Source organism: Octopus sinensis, linkage group LG11 (assembly GCF_006345805.1).
Source record: "Octopus sinensis linkage group LG11, ASM634580v1, whole genome shotgun sequence".
NCBI lineage: Eukaryota > Metazoa > Mollusca > Cephalopoda > Octopoda > Octopodidae > Octopus > Octopus sinensis.
Window position 1 is genome coordinate 28,495,249 of NC_043007.1, and position 13,869 is coordinate 28,509,117.

The window sequence follows — 13,869 nt, forward strand, 5'->3', positions numbered from 1 at the left end:
GTGTGTGTGTAAACAGAAGCACTACTCATATCAAGGTAACATCATTGTATCCCTCTCACATGAACAACACTCAACCAGAGTCCTGAGAGTCACTATGTTGAGTCCCTGTTTCAGCCAGAATCTCTCCTAGTGAAAGTACATTTTTAACATAGGATCACATCCCAATAACTGAGTCTTCCTTTTGAGGCCAGAAGATACTTCCATCTGCCAACAAAGTTCAGTGGAGACCAAAATGAAGAACTTCTTTCATATTTGGGATGGAACTGTTGATGTCCACACAAACATTCTAAAGCACATCCTGAGCAAGGTTAATCAACTGATAAAGTCATTTAAAGACACATTCCAGCCTCTCGTCCACAGACATACTGTCTTCTCTCTTGTCTACCACTGTTAAATGGCCTCTGTCCCTCAAAGACACACTTTAGATGCACCGTCTTCTCTCTCTCATCTTCTGTTCCTCAAAAGACATCTGTGAACCAAAGAAAGGCTGGAGTGTGCCTGTCTCCTCTCTCTTCTGTTCCTTGGAGTTGATTTGTCTTATGCCCCCCCCCCTTTCCCATCTCTTCTCATCAGACTTTTATCCAACAGCCTCACACTTGCTGAACTCTGCACTAACATTATACCCAGAACATGGCCCTCTGATGAAACAGCTTAAATGCCAACATTATGGCAGAGACAGGCTGGAATGAAACATGATAAAATGACTGCATGTGAATCTGCAAGAGAGATGAGTGATTACAGGTGGCATCCATCCGTCTTTTATGCACATCCCCATCACCTGCTGCACTTGGTTTGCATCAATATCGTCATCATCAGCTCACACACACATCATCATCATCATCATTTAGCGTCCCACACATAGAAACAATAATGGAACTTACGGTTTGAAATTCTGGAAAAGAGATGTGTCTGTCTCCATCAGTGTCAGCCTCAGCAATTGTTCGGTCAGCAATACTTTCCAGCTAAAAGAAGAAGAGGAGGTAAAACACATCATCATCATCATCACTGTACATGTCTTCATTGGAGACTTGTCTTTTCCTACACAACAATTTATTAAACCATAATCCTAGCTTTCATCCCATTACTTGACAGCCCCCCCCCCCACTGCCACTTTTAATACTTTCTCATTATGTCTCCCTTGTAGTTAATAATCAAATTATTATTGGGAATGGTGGATGGATGGCACAATTGTTAAAGTATCAAGCAAAATGTCTTATGGAATTTAATAATGGATTTTTACATTCTGAGTTCAAATCTGGCGAAGGTCAACTTAGCTTTTCATTCCTGTGGGGTTAATAAAATAAAACACCAAGTCCAGGTTGATTTAACTGACTAATCCTTATTCTCCCACAAAATTTCAGACCTTGCATTAATATCAGAAGTAATTGTTATGGACAGCTTTTAGTCTAAGAAGCTATGGACAATTTGCAGACATCCCTGACCTGACAGAGCTTCTGGAGAAATGGCAGAGAAGTGCCATGTCTGAAATGTGTGCAGAATGATAAAGTTTTGTACACATTCAAAGTCTAAGCCATCCACAGAGTTCCTCACTCCCCATTACCTTCCTATGGCCCAGAAAAGCAGACAGTTTTCTTCTGTCTGATGGTGAGGACAAAAGAAGTTGTGTTAGATGAGATTCAAAACACTGAAGAAGGCAGAGAGTCTGGCAACACCATCATCAACTTAACCCAAACTTCACTTAGCGGGAACAGTACAGCCCACTCATGCTCAACAAATTCTTTGAAAGGCAAATGTGAGTAGCAAAATGGTAAAGACATACTCTGAGCATGAAGCATAGGTTGGGAAATAGGATGTTGGAGAGGATAGTTGCCTTTGATGGTCATGATCGAGGCTTTGTGGGGTTTTCTTAATTGACCTTACTGGGTTATCTTGTTTGTTAGAATGTTCTTGTTACTCGTTTTCATTCTCCATTTCCATATGTGGCACTCACCTCCATTGTTTTTACCCGTCTTTATATTCTCGGAACCTTCATGGTTATTAAAGAAATTATTAACATTATATTTATTATTATGAGGTGGTATTAAAAGCTTCCCAGACTAGTTCTGTAGCATGTCAACCGACGACAGCACACAGTTGTAGGGGAAATGACCGTCATGAGGTAGTGTCCTGAGTGACATATATTGAGGACATGACTAAATAATATTCTCTGCCATTTACCTCAATGGATTGCCCTTGCCATGGTTTTATTAAAGTTGGGGGTTTTTTTCTGGTATTTTATCTTTACATTGAGAAATAATCAATCCAAAGAAATTTAGAAGAATGGAGACACCTCATTATATTATCATTACACAATACCAAGGCTGAGTGTCTTCTGCATTAAAAGTCAACCAAAAATTGAGCCACAAATCATTATACACAAGCAGAAGTAGCTGCAACTACGATCCTAACAACTGTTGTGATATGACAAGGGAGGGAACCTATGACCTGTAGATCCGCAGGCTGATAACAGTTTGATAATTATGTAAATCTTACCTGATCTTCTGAAATGTTAGTTCCTACCATCATATGCAACACTGCCAAAAGTTCTTCTCGTGAAATTTTGCTGTCACCATCCAAATCATACATTTTGAATGCAACTAAAAGAGAAATAATGCATAAAATATTTCTGTAATTTTTGGAGACAAAACAATGGCTACAGAAAAATCAAAAAAGTTAAGTTAATTTTTGGGCTCAAAAAGCAAAAAGCAAGGCCATGTAGGGGGACATGGAGTTATGTACAGGGTGATGTATATCTTTGAGGAGATAAGGAGAAGAGGCTTGAATCCCGTACTCCAATATGGGTCTCACCAGGATGATGTATGTCTTTGAGGAGATAAGGAGAAGAGGCTTGAATCCCGTACTCCAATATGGGTCTCACCAGGATGATGTATGTCTTTGAGGAGATAAGGAGAAGAGGCTTGAATCCCATACTCCAATATGGGTCTCACCAGCGTGACATAGAGCGGTAGGAATATGGCTGCTGTGAGCATACCGAATGACCGTCGAATCAAAAACAGAACTCTGCGTGCTTTGTTGGCAGCATGGACGCACTGGGCCGAAGGTGAAAAGGAAGAATCCACCAAGATACCCAGATCCTTTACCTGGTCGGTCCTCTCCAGCAGCAGACAACCCAGCTCGAAATCAAGTTGAGTTGTAAGAGAAGAGCCAACAGGCAGATGACAGCACTTTGACACGTTCAGACATAGGTTCCATTCTTTAGACCATCTCCAAATTTGGTGGAGGCATCGATGAAGATCATCTATATCACCGCGAGGAGCGACCAGTTTGACATCATCGGCGTGTCAGAAGGGTGTGTTGCGTGAGGTCGTCGGGCAAGTCATTTATGAAGACTAAGAACGATAAGGGCCCAAGCACTGAACCTTGAGGCACGCCACTGCTCGCACTGGAGACGTCGGACAGCGAACCATTAACTTGGACTTGGGAGGAGCGATCTGAGAGGAAGGCACCAACCCATCGTACAATATCCGGATAGAAACTATATGCTTGAAGCTTGACAAGTAATAGGCGGTGGTCTACCGAGTCAAAAGCTTTGGCAAAGTCCAATTATAAACTGAATAACTCCAAAGAGGACAAACATCATCCTGGTTGAACACCACTATCTGGTCCTTGGATGTATTTACTATGCCAGATCAGAGTTCACATGGTTGCTATATGAAGTACTCTCTCCTGTTAGGTTCTTCTTGCAGACATCAATAGATATCAGTGACAATAGCTGGCCAGCTAACAAGTCCTTCTATGTCACTACATGACAGCAGCCTGAACACTGCAGCATATCAATCAAGACACTACAACAGGTCACCATACAATTATAGAAGAGGTACAACACTGGAGCACACACTGTAGCTGAGACACTGTACAAACACTAGCACATACCTATGTAATGCTCATAACACTATATCGCATACCACGCTACTATGTATTGTAGAGATGCAATGTCCCAGTGATTAGGACAGAGGACTCGCAGTTTCGATTCACAGACCGGGCGTTGTGAGTGTTTATTGAGTGAAAACACCTAAAGCTCTACAAGGCTCCAGTAGGGGGTAGTGGCAAACCCTGTTGTACTCTTTCACCACAACTTTCTCTCACTCTTTCTTCCTGTTTCTGTTGTACCTGTATTTCAAAGGGCCAGCCTTGTCACACACTGTGTCACACTGAATCTCAGCCACTTGCATGTTAATTTCACGAGCAGGCTGTTCCGTCGATTAGATCAACTGGAACACTTGTTGTCGTAACCGACAGAGTGCCACGACTATGTATCAATCACAACATTATCATGTAAACAAAAGTTCTCAAGCAATATATTATATTCCCATCAGGTGAACTCAATCCCAGTTCACTATTAACACACATGCTACATTAGTATTCTTAGCTGAAATCAATTTATAGAAAAGAATGAAGCAAACAATAAACCCAGGATGACTATAAACTGGTTTCAGAGTCGAGTGAATACACCAAATGCTCATTATCTCCATCTTAGAATACAGACACAAAAGAAAAACTCACATCTTAACTTTTCTTCTCTGGAGTTGAGTTTGTTTCTCTCCAGTTTTGTCTTTGTTGGTCGGAATCGGGCCAAAACACGCATAAACTGTCGAAAGTTCACCGTCTCTTCATTACTACAAACAGAAAGATAGTAAGTATATTAGATTACATGGATTTAGGTGATTATACTATGGCCAAGCTGGGGCACAAGCAATAATGGTTTTTTTAGTCAGTACATTTTTTTTCAATTCAGAATTTACTTTAGAAAACTTTTAAGTTACTCTTGGACAAAAAAGCAAAATCCAATTTTAGACAAGTATACACCGGTAGGTCTCACACACACACACACACAAATATTTACATCTAGAAAATTTGAAGAAATTCAGACACAGAAGCAAAATCTGGAATTAAAAGAGCCTTACAGAAAACTTAGCAAAGACTAAAGTGTTTGTAAGACAATTCTTTGCTGCCATTATGGAAATGGTTTTGTTTCATTAGTAGAAAAGGAGTGAGAGGTACTGTGGCAGCAAAAGCAGGCTAAAAGAGAATCTCCATAAGCGGTAAGTAGAGAGAGGTCTTAAGCAAGAAGAGAATTCACAAAAGATTCTTTCAAATGTCCAGATGCTTCTCAAGAAGCTGACCTGATTTGCAAGGAGAGCGGGGAAGTGGAGGTTTCATAAATATAGTTTTTCTGAGTTAAAACAAATTGGAAAAAAAATTTAAGGAGTCGTTACGTTTGCTTTAAACAAAGGGCTTCTTCCTCAGAGCAAAAGGCAAATTTTATGACATGTACAAAGCATGATACAGCATGGCAGTGAAATGTGGGCCTTGAATGTGAAGAATTTGCAAACAAAGAGAAGTGATGTGGTTGATGTAGATGAATGATGGAGCACAGGATGAACAGAGAGATAAATCAAAGAGGAATTTGATTAGTGTACAAGAAAGCTGTACCTGTGAGGATGTGGTGTGTATGGCTGATGAGAGGGGTCTATAAAAAAAAAAGCACCATACACTGCAAGTGGATGGAACCAGAGAAAGAAGATCACTAAAAAGAACATGGAACAAAGTGGTGAAAGCTATGAAGATGCTGAGTTTCAGGAAAGAAACGATGGAAGAATGGAAGGATTAGAGACATACAGTGCTCGAGAAGATGTAAGCAAAGAGAACCCTAAAATGCGATTGGTGGAGGGCAGTGATGGAGGGGATTCCCTTGCTCATCCTTGGCTCCTCACTCTCCACCTGAATCACATCTTTCAAGCTGTCTTTCTGGACTCGCATGGCTCCTCAATACCTTTTCAGATTTCTCTCTATCATACAGCTCCAGCATCTCATAGAAAGGTGACGGGGGGGGGGGAATCTCTCCTTATTCACTCTCATCTCACTCACTCGCTTTCTTTGTAAAAAGACTGAGATTGTCTTTTGCTTCACCACACTTCTGTCAGCCACCATTCCTTCTTGCAGGTCATTTATGATGGCTATAAATCTCTCTCTCTCTCTCTCTCTCCTCCCATTACCCATCACTATGGTTATTCATCATTCACTCACCCTCTTAACACTACTGCCTTTCTCTGCCCCCACTACTCTCCTACATTCTTTCTACTGTAACTCTCTCTCACTAATGAATTGTATTCTAGCCATCATAATTTCACATCTTCCTCCTAAAATGCCTCTGCATTTGTCATCATTCTCTTCTCTTTCAGTCTGAGCCGAAACTCTTTACTCTTACCGAATGCAAGGTGATCTCACAAGAGCTGGGGAAAGGAGAAATGACATTTGGCACTCTTTGGAAAATGGTTGGTGAATCAAGCAGAAACACAGCAGAGAGGTGAGAGGACTGTTTAGGGTTGCTGATGGCACAACACTCTAGCACTGGTGCCACTGTGTGTGTGTGTATATGTATATGACTGGTGTTTCGCTGTACTCAAGAAGACCAGTCCATCACAGAAGAACTGATATCCTAAATCCACCTTAGAAATGCTTGTATGTGCAAGATTCTACCCCACACCCTTTCTTTCCATCAACCATTTCCTCTACATCTCACCCCACCCCACCAGTCACTCATTATTTCTCTATCTATGGTATTACTCGGCTATTGTAATTACCTGAGAGCAGAATAGTTCCACCAAAAAAAAAAAAACCTTCCATTTTTTTTTTTATCTTCCTTTTTCCCTGTTTCCATCAATCATCTCCTCTCTGTGCCATCAGTCACTGATAAGCTTCTGCACAGTTTCCATTCACAACACATTGGTTAACCCAAGGTTATGGTAGAAAATATTCACTCAATATACCATACATTGTCTAAACCAGTAGAAAAGTCATTACACACACAACCCTATGATCACATGACCAAGGGGCCATATTTCTATCAGCTTCCTGTCCGGTTTTCTTCCATCATACAAAAGTTGTTCAGCACTTAGTCAAAGATTATTTCTCACTGCTGGTGCCACAGTAACACATACTTCATTAGTCTTGGTGATGGTGAGGCAATCTCCCTGATGCTGGTACCATGACAATACACCCCCAGTGCACTCTGTGAAGTGGTTAGGGTTAGCAAGTACATCCAACCATAGATCCCAACCAAAAATAAATCCCAAGGCAAAATGTAGTTCCCCAATTCATGTCAGAGCAACAAGCCATCTAACCCATGCAAGAATAAAAATCAGACATAAAATGATGGTTGAATAAGCCACTGATTGAAACTGAAGTTCCAATCAACATGAGCTTTACAATTCAATTCTGTTCTCAGTAATGAGTCAGCTCACTTTCACACCCACAAAATTATATACATGTGCATATATTTATATGAATGTCTTCACTCTGAATCCAACCCAGGCCCATAGACAAGTCCTTACCTTTCCTGAAAGAACGAGTGCACGATCCTGTCTCCAAGAGGGTTTATGGCAAGTTCAGGGATCCGAAGAAAATCTTCACGGCTGAAGAATAAAAGACAAAAAAAAAAAAATGATAATGGTAACAACAACAAGACAACAATCATAATTCCGTATGTAACCATGACAACTATATTTCTTGTCTCTGTAAGAAGCCTGATTCTGTATATGGCTTAGGTTGGGGAGGACAACCAGGGGAGACTTTCACTGAAGAAATCAGGACACAGTGTCTACCACTGCACCACCACCACCAATACCACTGTAACTATTACCATCATCATCACCACACAGCATCAATAGATTAGATTATTGAATCCACAACATTTATATTAGTGTTTGTGGTGGTAGTCATGGAGATTGTAGATAGGGTGTAGAGAGGAGTGGAGAAGATACCCTCCCCAATCATCAATTATTCTGTAAAACAATGGTGGTCAATGACATACTGACCTCTTCTCACTTTTTTCTGTCTCTGGTCAATAGAGTGGTGTGAGTATATGGAAAAGGGAAGGAGTTGTGCTGGGTTAATTAGGGCAACTACTGTATATCTAGAAATTGTTTAACCCAAGGTCATAGTCTAGCAGGTCCATGATCCATCTTGTATTTTACTTATAACCAGAAACATTGTGCAGATTTTGGCCAAGGTGTCAGCAAAATGGTTGATACTTGTTGGTCAGTTCTGGTCAGTAATGCACAAATAGGAGCTACCCATGAAAACCTCCACCTCTTCTCTTTGATGGAGCTGCAGTGCTAGGCCAAGAAAAGATTAAAGACAGGTGCTTGGTATCTGGAATATCATCAAGTGCTCACAGCCCTTTACCAGTCAAGTAATGCAGTTGGCAGAAATTCCACACTTATAGTCTATAAAAGATTAACTGCAGGCAAAAGCAACAATACTCTTGAGAAAACTCTTGGCATAAATGAAAATCAACTGGATGGTCTGTTCTGGAGAACTCTCAGCCTGGAACCTATTGACAATTTCAAGAAAACTCTTGGCCTGGCAGTGCTACAGGTAGGCATAGCCAGTTTGGAGTAAATTCTACAGGCACAGAAGTGCTGTTGGCCAGGCCTGACCCTAATGTATGTGGAGCAATGAAAGTGATCTGCACGTACTTGCTGACTGATGGAGTTATGTCGAACAACTGCTGTCGGTCATGTATAGGATGGACGTGGCTATCAATGAAGTCCATTGTAAAGATTACTTCACTGCATTGCTTTAGCAGAGAAGGACAAGCAGTAATTATTGTCTGATTGCTCCGGCAAAAGAGGTTCTGTGCTGGACAAAATTAAAAGCGCTGAACACAGACACTTTCCTATTTGGCTAAGCTCTTAACTTTTTCAAGTTTCACTTGTAAAGAGGGAAAAATTGCCTTCTTGCAGATTTGTTGAAAGGTGGATGAGAATGGTGAGCAGGCTGGCTCTGTGGATGTGCTTTTAGACTGGGGGAAGACAGCTGAGAGGGAGGAATTGCTTTACTGGTCAGGACCACTGTACTTTTGTCAGTTCTCCAGGAAATTGGAAGTTTCTCTTTCTACTGAGAAATTTGTTTTCTATGCTGTTTTTGTTTACATGCAAAATCTCCTAGTTTTATAACTGTCCTTTATCTCAATTTTGTAGGAGCCCTGGTGGATAATAAAGAAGCCATTATTATCATTATTAAGTGTTAGCCAACAGTTGAGTATAATCTATAGTGTTTATAAACTATTCATACTACAGCATTTGGTTCACAGTGTGTGTGTGTGTGTGTGTGTGTATATATCTTTATACACACTTGTGTATTTATTTACCTACTTGGGTGGTCTGTTTGCTTTTTACTGTATGTTGTATTTACAAAGTTGTGGTTTTGTTAACTGGTTCGTGTTTCTATTATTGACTTAATTTGATTCAGTTCTTTTTGTAGCGCTTTGAATGGGGACAAGAGTCTGGTAAGGATATCTGTTCTATACACACAAAAACTATAGATTTATATACACATATAAACCATATACTTAAAGAAAGGATTGCAGACAGTGGCTGCAGGAAAGAGTTTAAAAAACCTCCATCGAAGGAGAATGCAATTTTGTATTATTTTTGCAGCCAGACTTTATTTTAAACACTTACTCATAGTGCCAGTCTAGCTTGATCCTTAAACTAAATGAAGATTAAATTAGATATGTCATCCTATGCCATCACTAGATTCCATAATGTTAATCTGTAACATTAGTGTCCCTAAACAATGGAGCATAAATGGGTCGAGACAAAAGAGGCCGACTATTAAGAGGAATTGGATACAAGGAGTGAGAGAGAAGACTGCCCAGGTGTGAACATGTAATTAATATAAAGGATGTCAGTTGCATAAAGAATTGTGGGGCACTTCAAATGGATGGAATTTTTGGAAGAAGGAGACCTAGGAAAACAAGAGATGAAAATTTGAACCATAATCACTGAAACCTAATCTCAAGGAGATGACAAAAGACCAGTGATTCACAGAATAAAATGCTGAAAGGGAATCAGCCATCTTGTTAAAACTGGTGCTTGTGTTGATGACTGGAATATAGAATAGAAACTCTTTCATCTACCACACACCCCACTCCTCATTGAGCAGAGACTACATATTTTCCAATGGGATCTTGCTACTCGTTCCCTTCAAGAGCAGTAACACAAAGCAGACACTATCACTTAAACACTATACAACCAGAAACCTTCAATGTTACTACACACAATCACTGGGCCTCGTTTTACTGAGTTTTTCTCCAGGCGATGGTAAATCTTCAACAGAGCAAATACGGTTTCACAATGACTGATTTTATTTCTCACAAACCAGAAAATGGTAATTCTCTACAAACCTCAGACCCACCAACACTGAGACAGTGTTGTAGTTAAACACAGGCCACCAGAAGAAAGCCTACCAAACATACTAATGGAGCTACTTAGCTGCACATTGCAACAATCCAATCTATTATTTATTCCACTGCTGTTACAGTGATCTCTGCTTCTTGAAGCTCACCATTCTTTGGTCACCCCAAACACTCTCATCTCACCCCCTATTCATCCAACAAACCACCACAACTAACAATACACTATCCAATATTTTCAGTCCTCCTCTCAAATTTCAGGTTTTTCCTGCAGCCATCAACTTTCAGCTTTTCAAGAGAAAACTTACCGACATCAGTCACAGGCGTTTCAGTGGACTTGCAAATGCAGTTCCTTCAATCAGAAAAGACCAATTGAAAAAATAATGACAATAACCACTTAGCCTGTCTTCATTCAATATACTAACTCAAATTAACATCCAAAAGAAAAATGGCCTGTTGTTTATTTATCACTCACACACGCATTTATTAAAAGTGCCAAGCTCACTGATTGAAAGAAATTGTTCTGCAGAGAAGTCAGGAATGATACTCACCAAAGAACACCATTGTTGTTTTTGTCAAGGTTGGTAAATCTGCTGTATAACCTTGCGATCTGATTGGCTGAAACTGGAAAGAGATAGAAGCACATGACATCATCGGTGATGGAGATAAGTAGTGGGGCAGGGGTGACAAAACAGAATATGGCCGCACAGGTTGACCAATGGCTAATTATGGTCATTATAATCATTTTAACTGTAATATCATCAAATATGTCCACAGTTACCAACACTGACCACCCAGCAACTGCAGTATTGTCTAACCAATTCTGATGTTGGTCTACAATTCACACACTCAGACAAGATTTGTTGTTCTGTAGGGACTGATGCACAAGCTCGAAGATTTGGGCTTCATTTTTCTTTCCTTTTTTGTCACAGTGTTTTTATAGTTTTGTGTGCACAGCCTCTGTCTTTGTGAGGAGTCAGAACCCCTGAGAAGAGGATGGCATCCACATGCTCCAGCCTAGCTGGATGCTTCTCAAGATGTTTTATCTCAGCAGTAGTGTGGACGATCATTATGCAGAGAAGCCACAATCTCTTTGAGCTAAAATACTGTTAGGTAGTTATTCAGTCGCCATATACATGTCACTGTTCAGGGTGGTAATCCCACCATGAAGACAGAGCTAACTCAAATGCAGTTGCCAGTTTTAGAATTTTCAATATGCCATGCATTTTAAACTTATGAAAATAGCTCAAAACACCAAAATCAGATGCAAACTTGTCTGGACGCCTAACCTTGGCCAAAGCAATGAACTCTTCTTTTAGTAGAAAGTATGAACCAAAATTTCATAGATTTTGCTTGTTGATGCATTTCTCTTTGCAATGCGTCTATTCTCCAGCTGACAAAACTCTATTGACCAACCTGAGCACACACACACACACACACACACACACACACAATAATATAGCAACAAACAAATCTAATTACTAGAGGCAATTAGGAGATAATTAAGTATTAATACTTGATACAGTATAAGAAAGTAATAAAGAAATACGTCAGTGTTTAATACAAGTAGTAACAAAGCTAACTAGAAATACATGGGGAGACGAAAAAATTAATGTCAAATTTATAAATGGAGCCTTAAAAAAGATAATTTAGAAAAATAATGTGATGAGGTAAAAAAAGACAATACATTAATCAATTACTAATGTTTTTATTTTTAGCAAGTATAGGAGACAACTCCAGACAAGTTCTGGTCTTATTCTGACCTTATCAGTCAAACAGTTGCTTGTATCACTAAATATTACTGATACAGTCAAAAATACATAATATAGTATATTGTACAGTGGTTGACAAAGGAAAATAGGTTTAGAAATTAAATAATTCACACATGTTCCCTAAATAATAGAACAACAGTTAAGTCTTGATCCTAGATTGTATATTGCGTGATGTAGTGAGGACATATGTGTAAGCAAGGACATGTGGTGGTGGTCAGTTTTGGAATATTTATCTTTCAGTCATGTTGAAATGTGGTGAAGGTGGGTGGCAATCAAACTGGCAGTGAATTGGTAGAGGGATAAAATTCTTGGCACTGTTTAATTTTGGTATCTTTATGTTCTGAATTCAAATCCCAGTGGGATTGATAAAGTACCAGTCAAATACTGGGGTTAATATAGACACCGTCCTCCCTTTAAATTTGTGGGATTGTTAGAAATCAATGTTGATCTTTAATCTACAAAGGAAAAGGTTAATGCAAGCTGCTTCAGCTTGATCAGAATGAGAAGGATGAAAACTAGACAAGTATACACAAGTCAATGTGAATTTAATTGTATTCCAAGGTGGAAGTAGTAATTAAAAGTGACTAAATTAATGACTAATTAACACGATGAAACAAACAATAGAGAGATTCTTGTGAATCACGAAATACGTCATTATACTGAGAGAAGGTCAACAATAAAGAGTGGGAAATCTTTAGAAATTCTAAAATAACAAACAGCTTAACATTTCAAACAGGTCTTGATATTTATTGGTGGAAATCTAATCTCCTGAATAAACATTTCCTCAGAGACACAATAAACTGAATTGGAATTGGATTTTCCCATAGAAAATATCACATCCTTGCACTCCTATAAAAAGGAGGGCAACAGACATTCACAAGACACGTGGCTTTGATTAAACTTGAACCAGTTTAAAAGACCTTCAATCATTAATCCTTTTATTCAAAATAAACGGTCTGAGTAAATTTCTATATGGTGTAGGAGTTCTTTGAATGTCAGTCACAAGGTTCAATGTCATGCAAGTATAAAAGAATGTTTTTTTTTTCCCTAAATAAAACAAAAGGAATTTATTTTATTATTTCACTGTTCAGAGTCAAATAAATGGCAGGTGTTATTAGAGGAGAGCTAGCTTTTAGCATGTTTTTTCTAATCACGTGTTTGCTCAAATTATTTAAAATGAGGGCACAAGGATTCCACCTTGCAATCAGTATAGCAGACATAGAGATATGAATGAGTAATACTAAAGAGACAATCTGTACGCAGTGTTGCAGCAGATATGCAAGAAAATCAGAGGGGAAGGTCGAATGTTGATAGATTTTTAAAATCAATCAGAATCAACATCATATTTATTTTCCTGTTGCCAACAAAATTATTTCCCTGAACACTAAAATAATAGGGCATGTCAAATAAAAATAAAATTAGGTTACATAATCTACTTTTAGAAAATTTGAGAGAAAAAGGCCACCAATATTGTTTCCAAACCAATTTTGAAGATTTGCAGCTGAATTCTTTCAACATGTCCAAGAGAGAAAATATCTCAGTATTAGGTTTTGGGGTGGAGTGGGAGTGAGTAATATCAAGGTGGAGGCAGACTCAGTTACTGATGGAGTGGAGAAATAATAGTTGTAATTGAAAGGCTATCATCCATCGTCTGTGACTAAATCACTGGCACAAACATGGCTGTGTGGTTAAGAATTTCGCTTCACAAAGAGTTCTGGCTTGATTCATTCTACTGTTCCTTGAGCAAGTCTCTTTCCACTTAAGACTAACTTATGAATGGAAATTGTGTGGAAACCTATAATGCATGTGTATGTGTGCATGCACACACAGCTACATATATGTATCATCATCCTTTAACGTCTGTTTTCCATACTG

At 39.1% G+C, this 13,869-nt stretch overlaps 2 protein-coding genes across 2 annotated transcripts in view; one reads left to right on the forward strand and one right to left on the reverse strand.

Annotated features, from left to right (window-relative positions):
• LOC115217086 (protein transport protein Sec23A) overlaps positions 1 to 5,704 on the forward strand; it is a 60,700-nt gene extending 54,996 nt beyond the window's left edge. The window contains exon 22 of the transcript XR_005001194.1: positions 5,692 to 5,704. The gene's annotated coding sequence lies outside the window, so the exon portion shown is untranslated. The remainder of the gene's footprint in view (positions 1 to 5,691) is intronic.
• The window catches only part of LOC115217027 (calcineurin B homologous protein 1), a 30,863-nt gene that overhangs the window by 4,565 nt on the left and 12,429 nt on the right, over positions 1 to 13,869 (reverse strand). The window contains exons 2-6 of the mRNA XM_029786564.2: positions 10,774 to 10,846; positions 7,356 to 7,436; positions 4,525 to 4,637; positions 2,494 to 2,597; positions 882 to 962 (exon numbers count right to left, since the gene is read on the reverse strand). Of these exons, the coding sequence (XP_029642424.1) occupies positions 882 to 962; positions 2,494 to 2,597; positions 4,525 to 4,637; positions 7,356 to 7,436; positions 10,774 to 10,846 (452 nt within the window). The remainder of the gene's footprint in view (positions 1 to 881; positions 963 to 2,493; positions 2,598 to 4,524; positions 4,638 to 7,355; positions 7,437 to 10,773; positions 10,847 to 13,869) is intronic.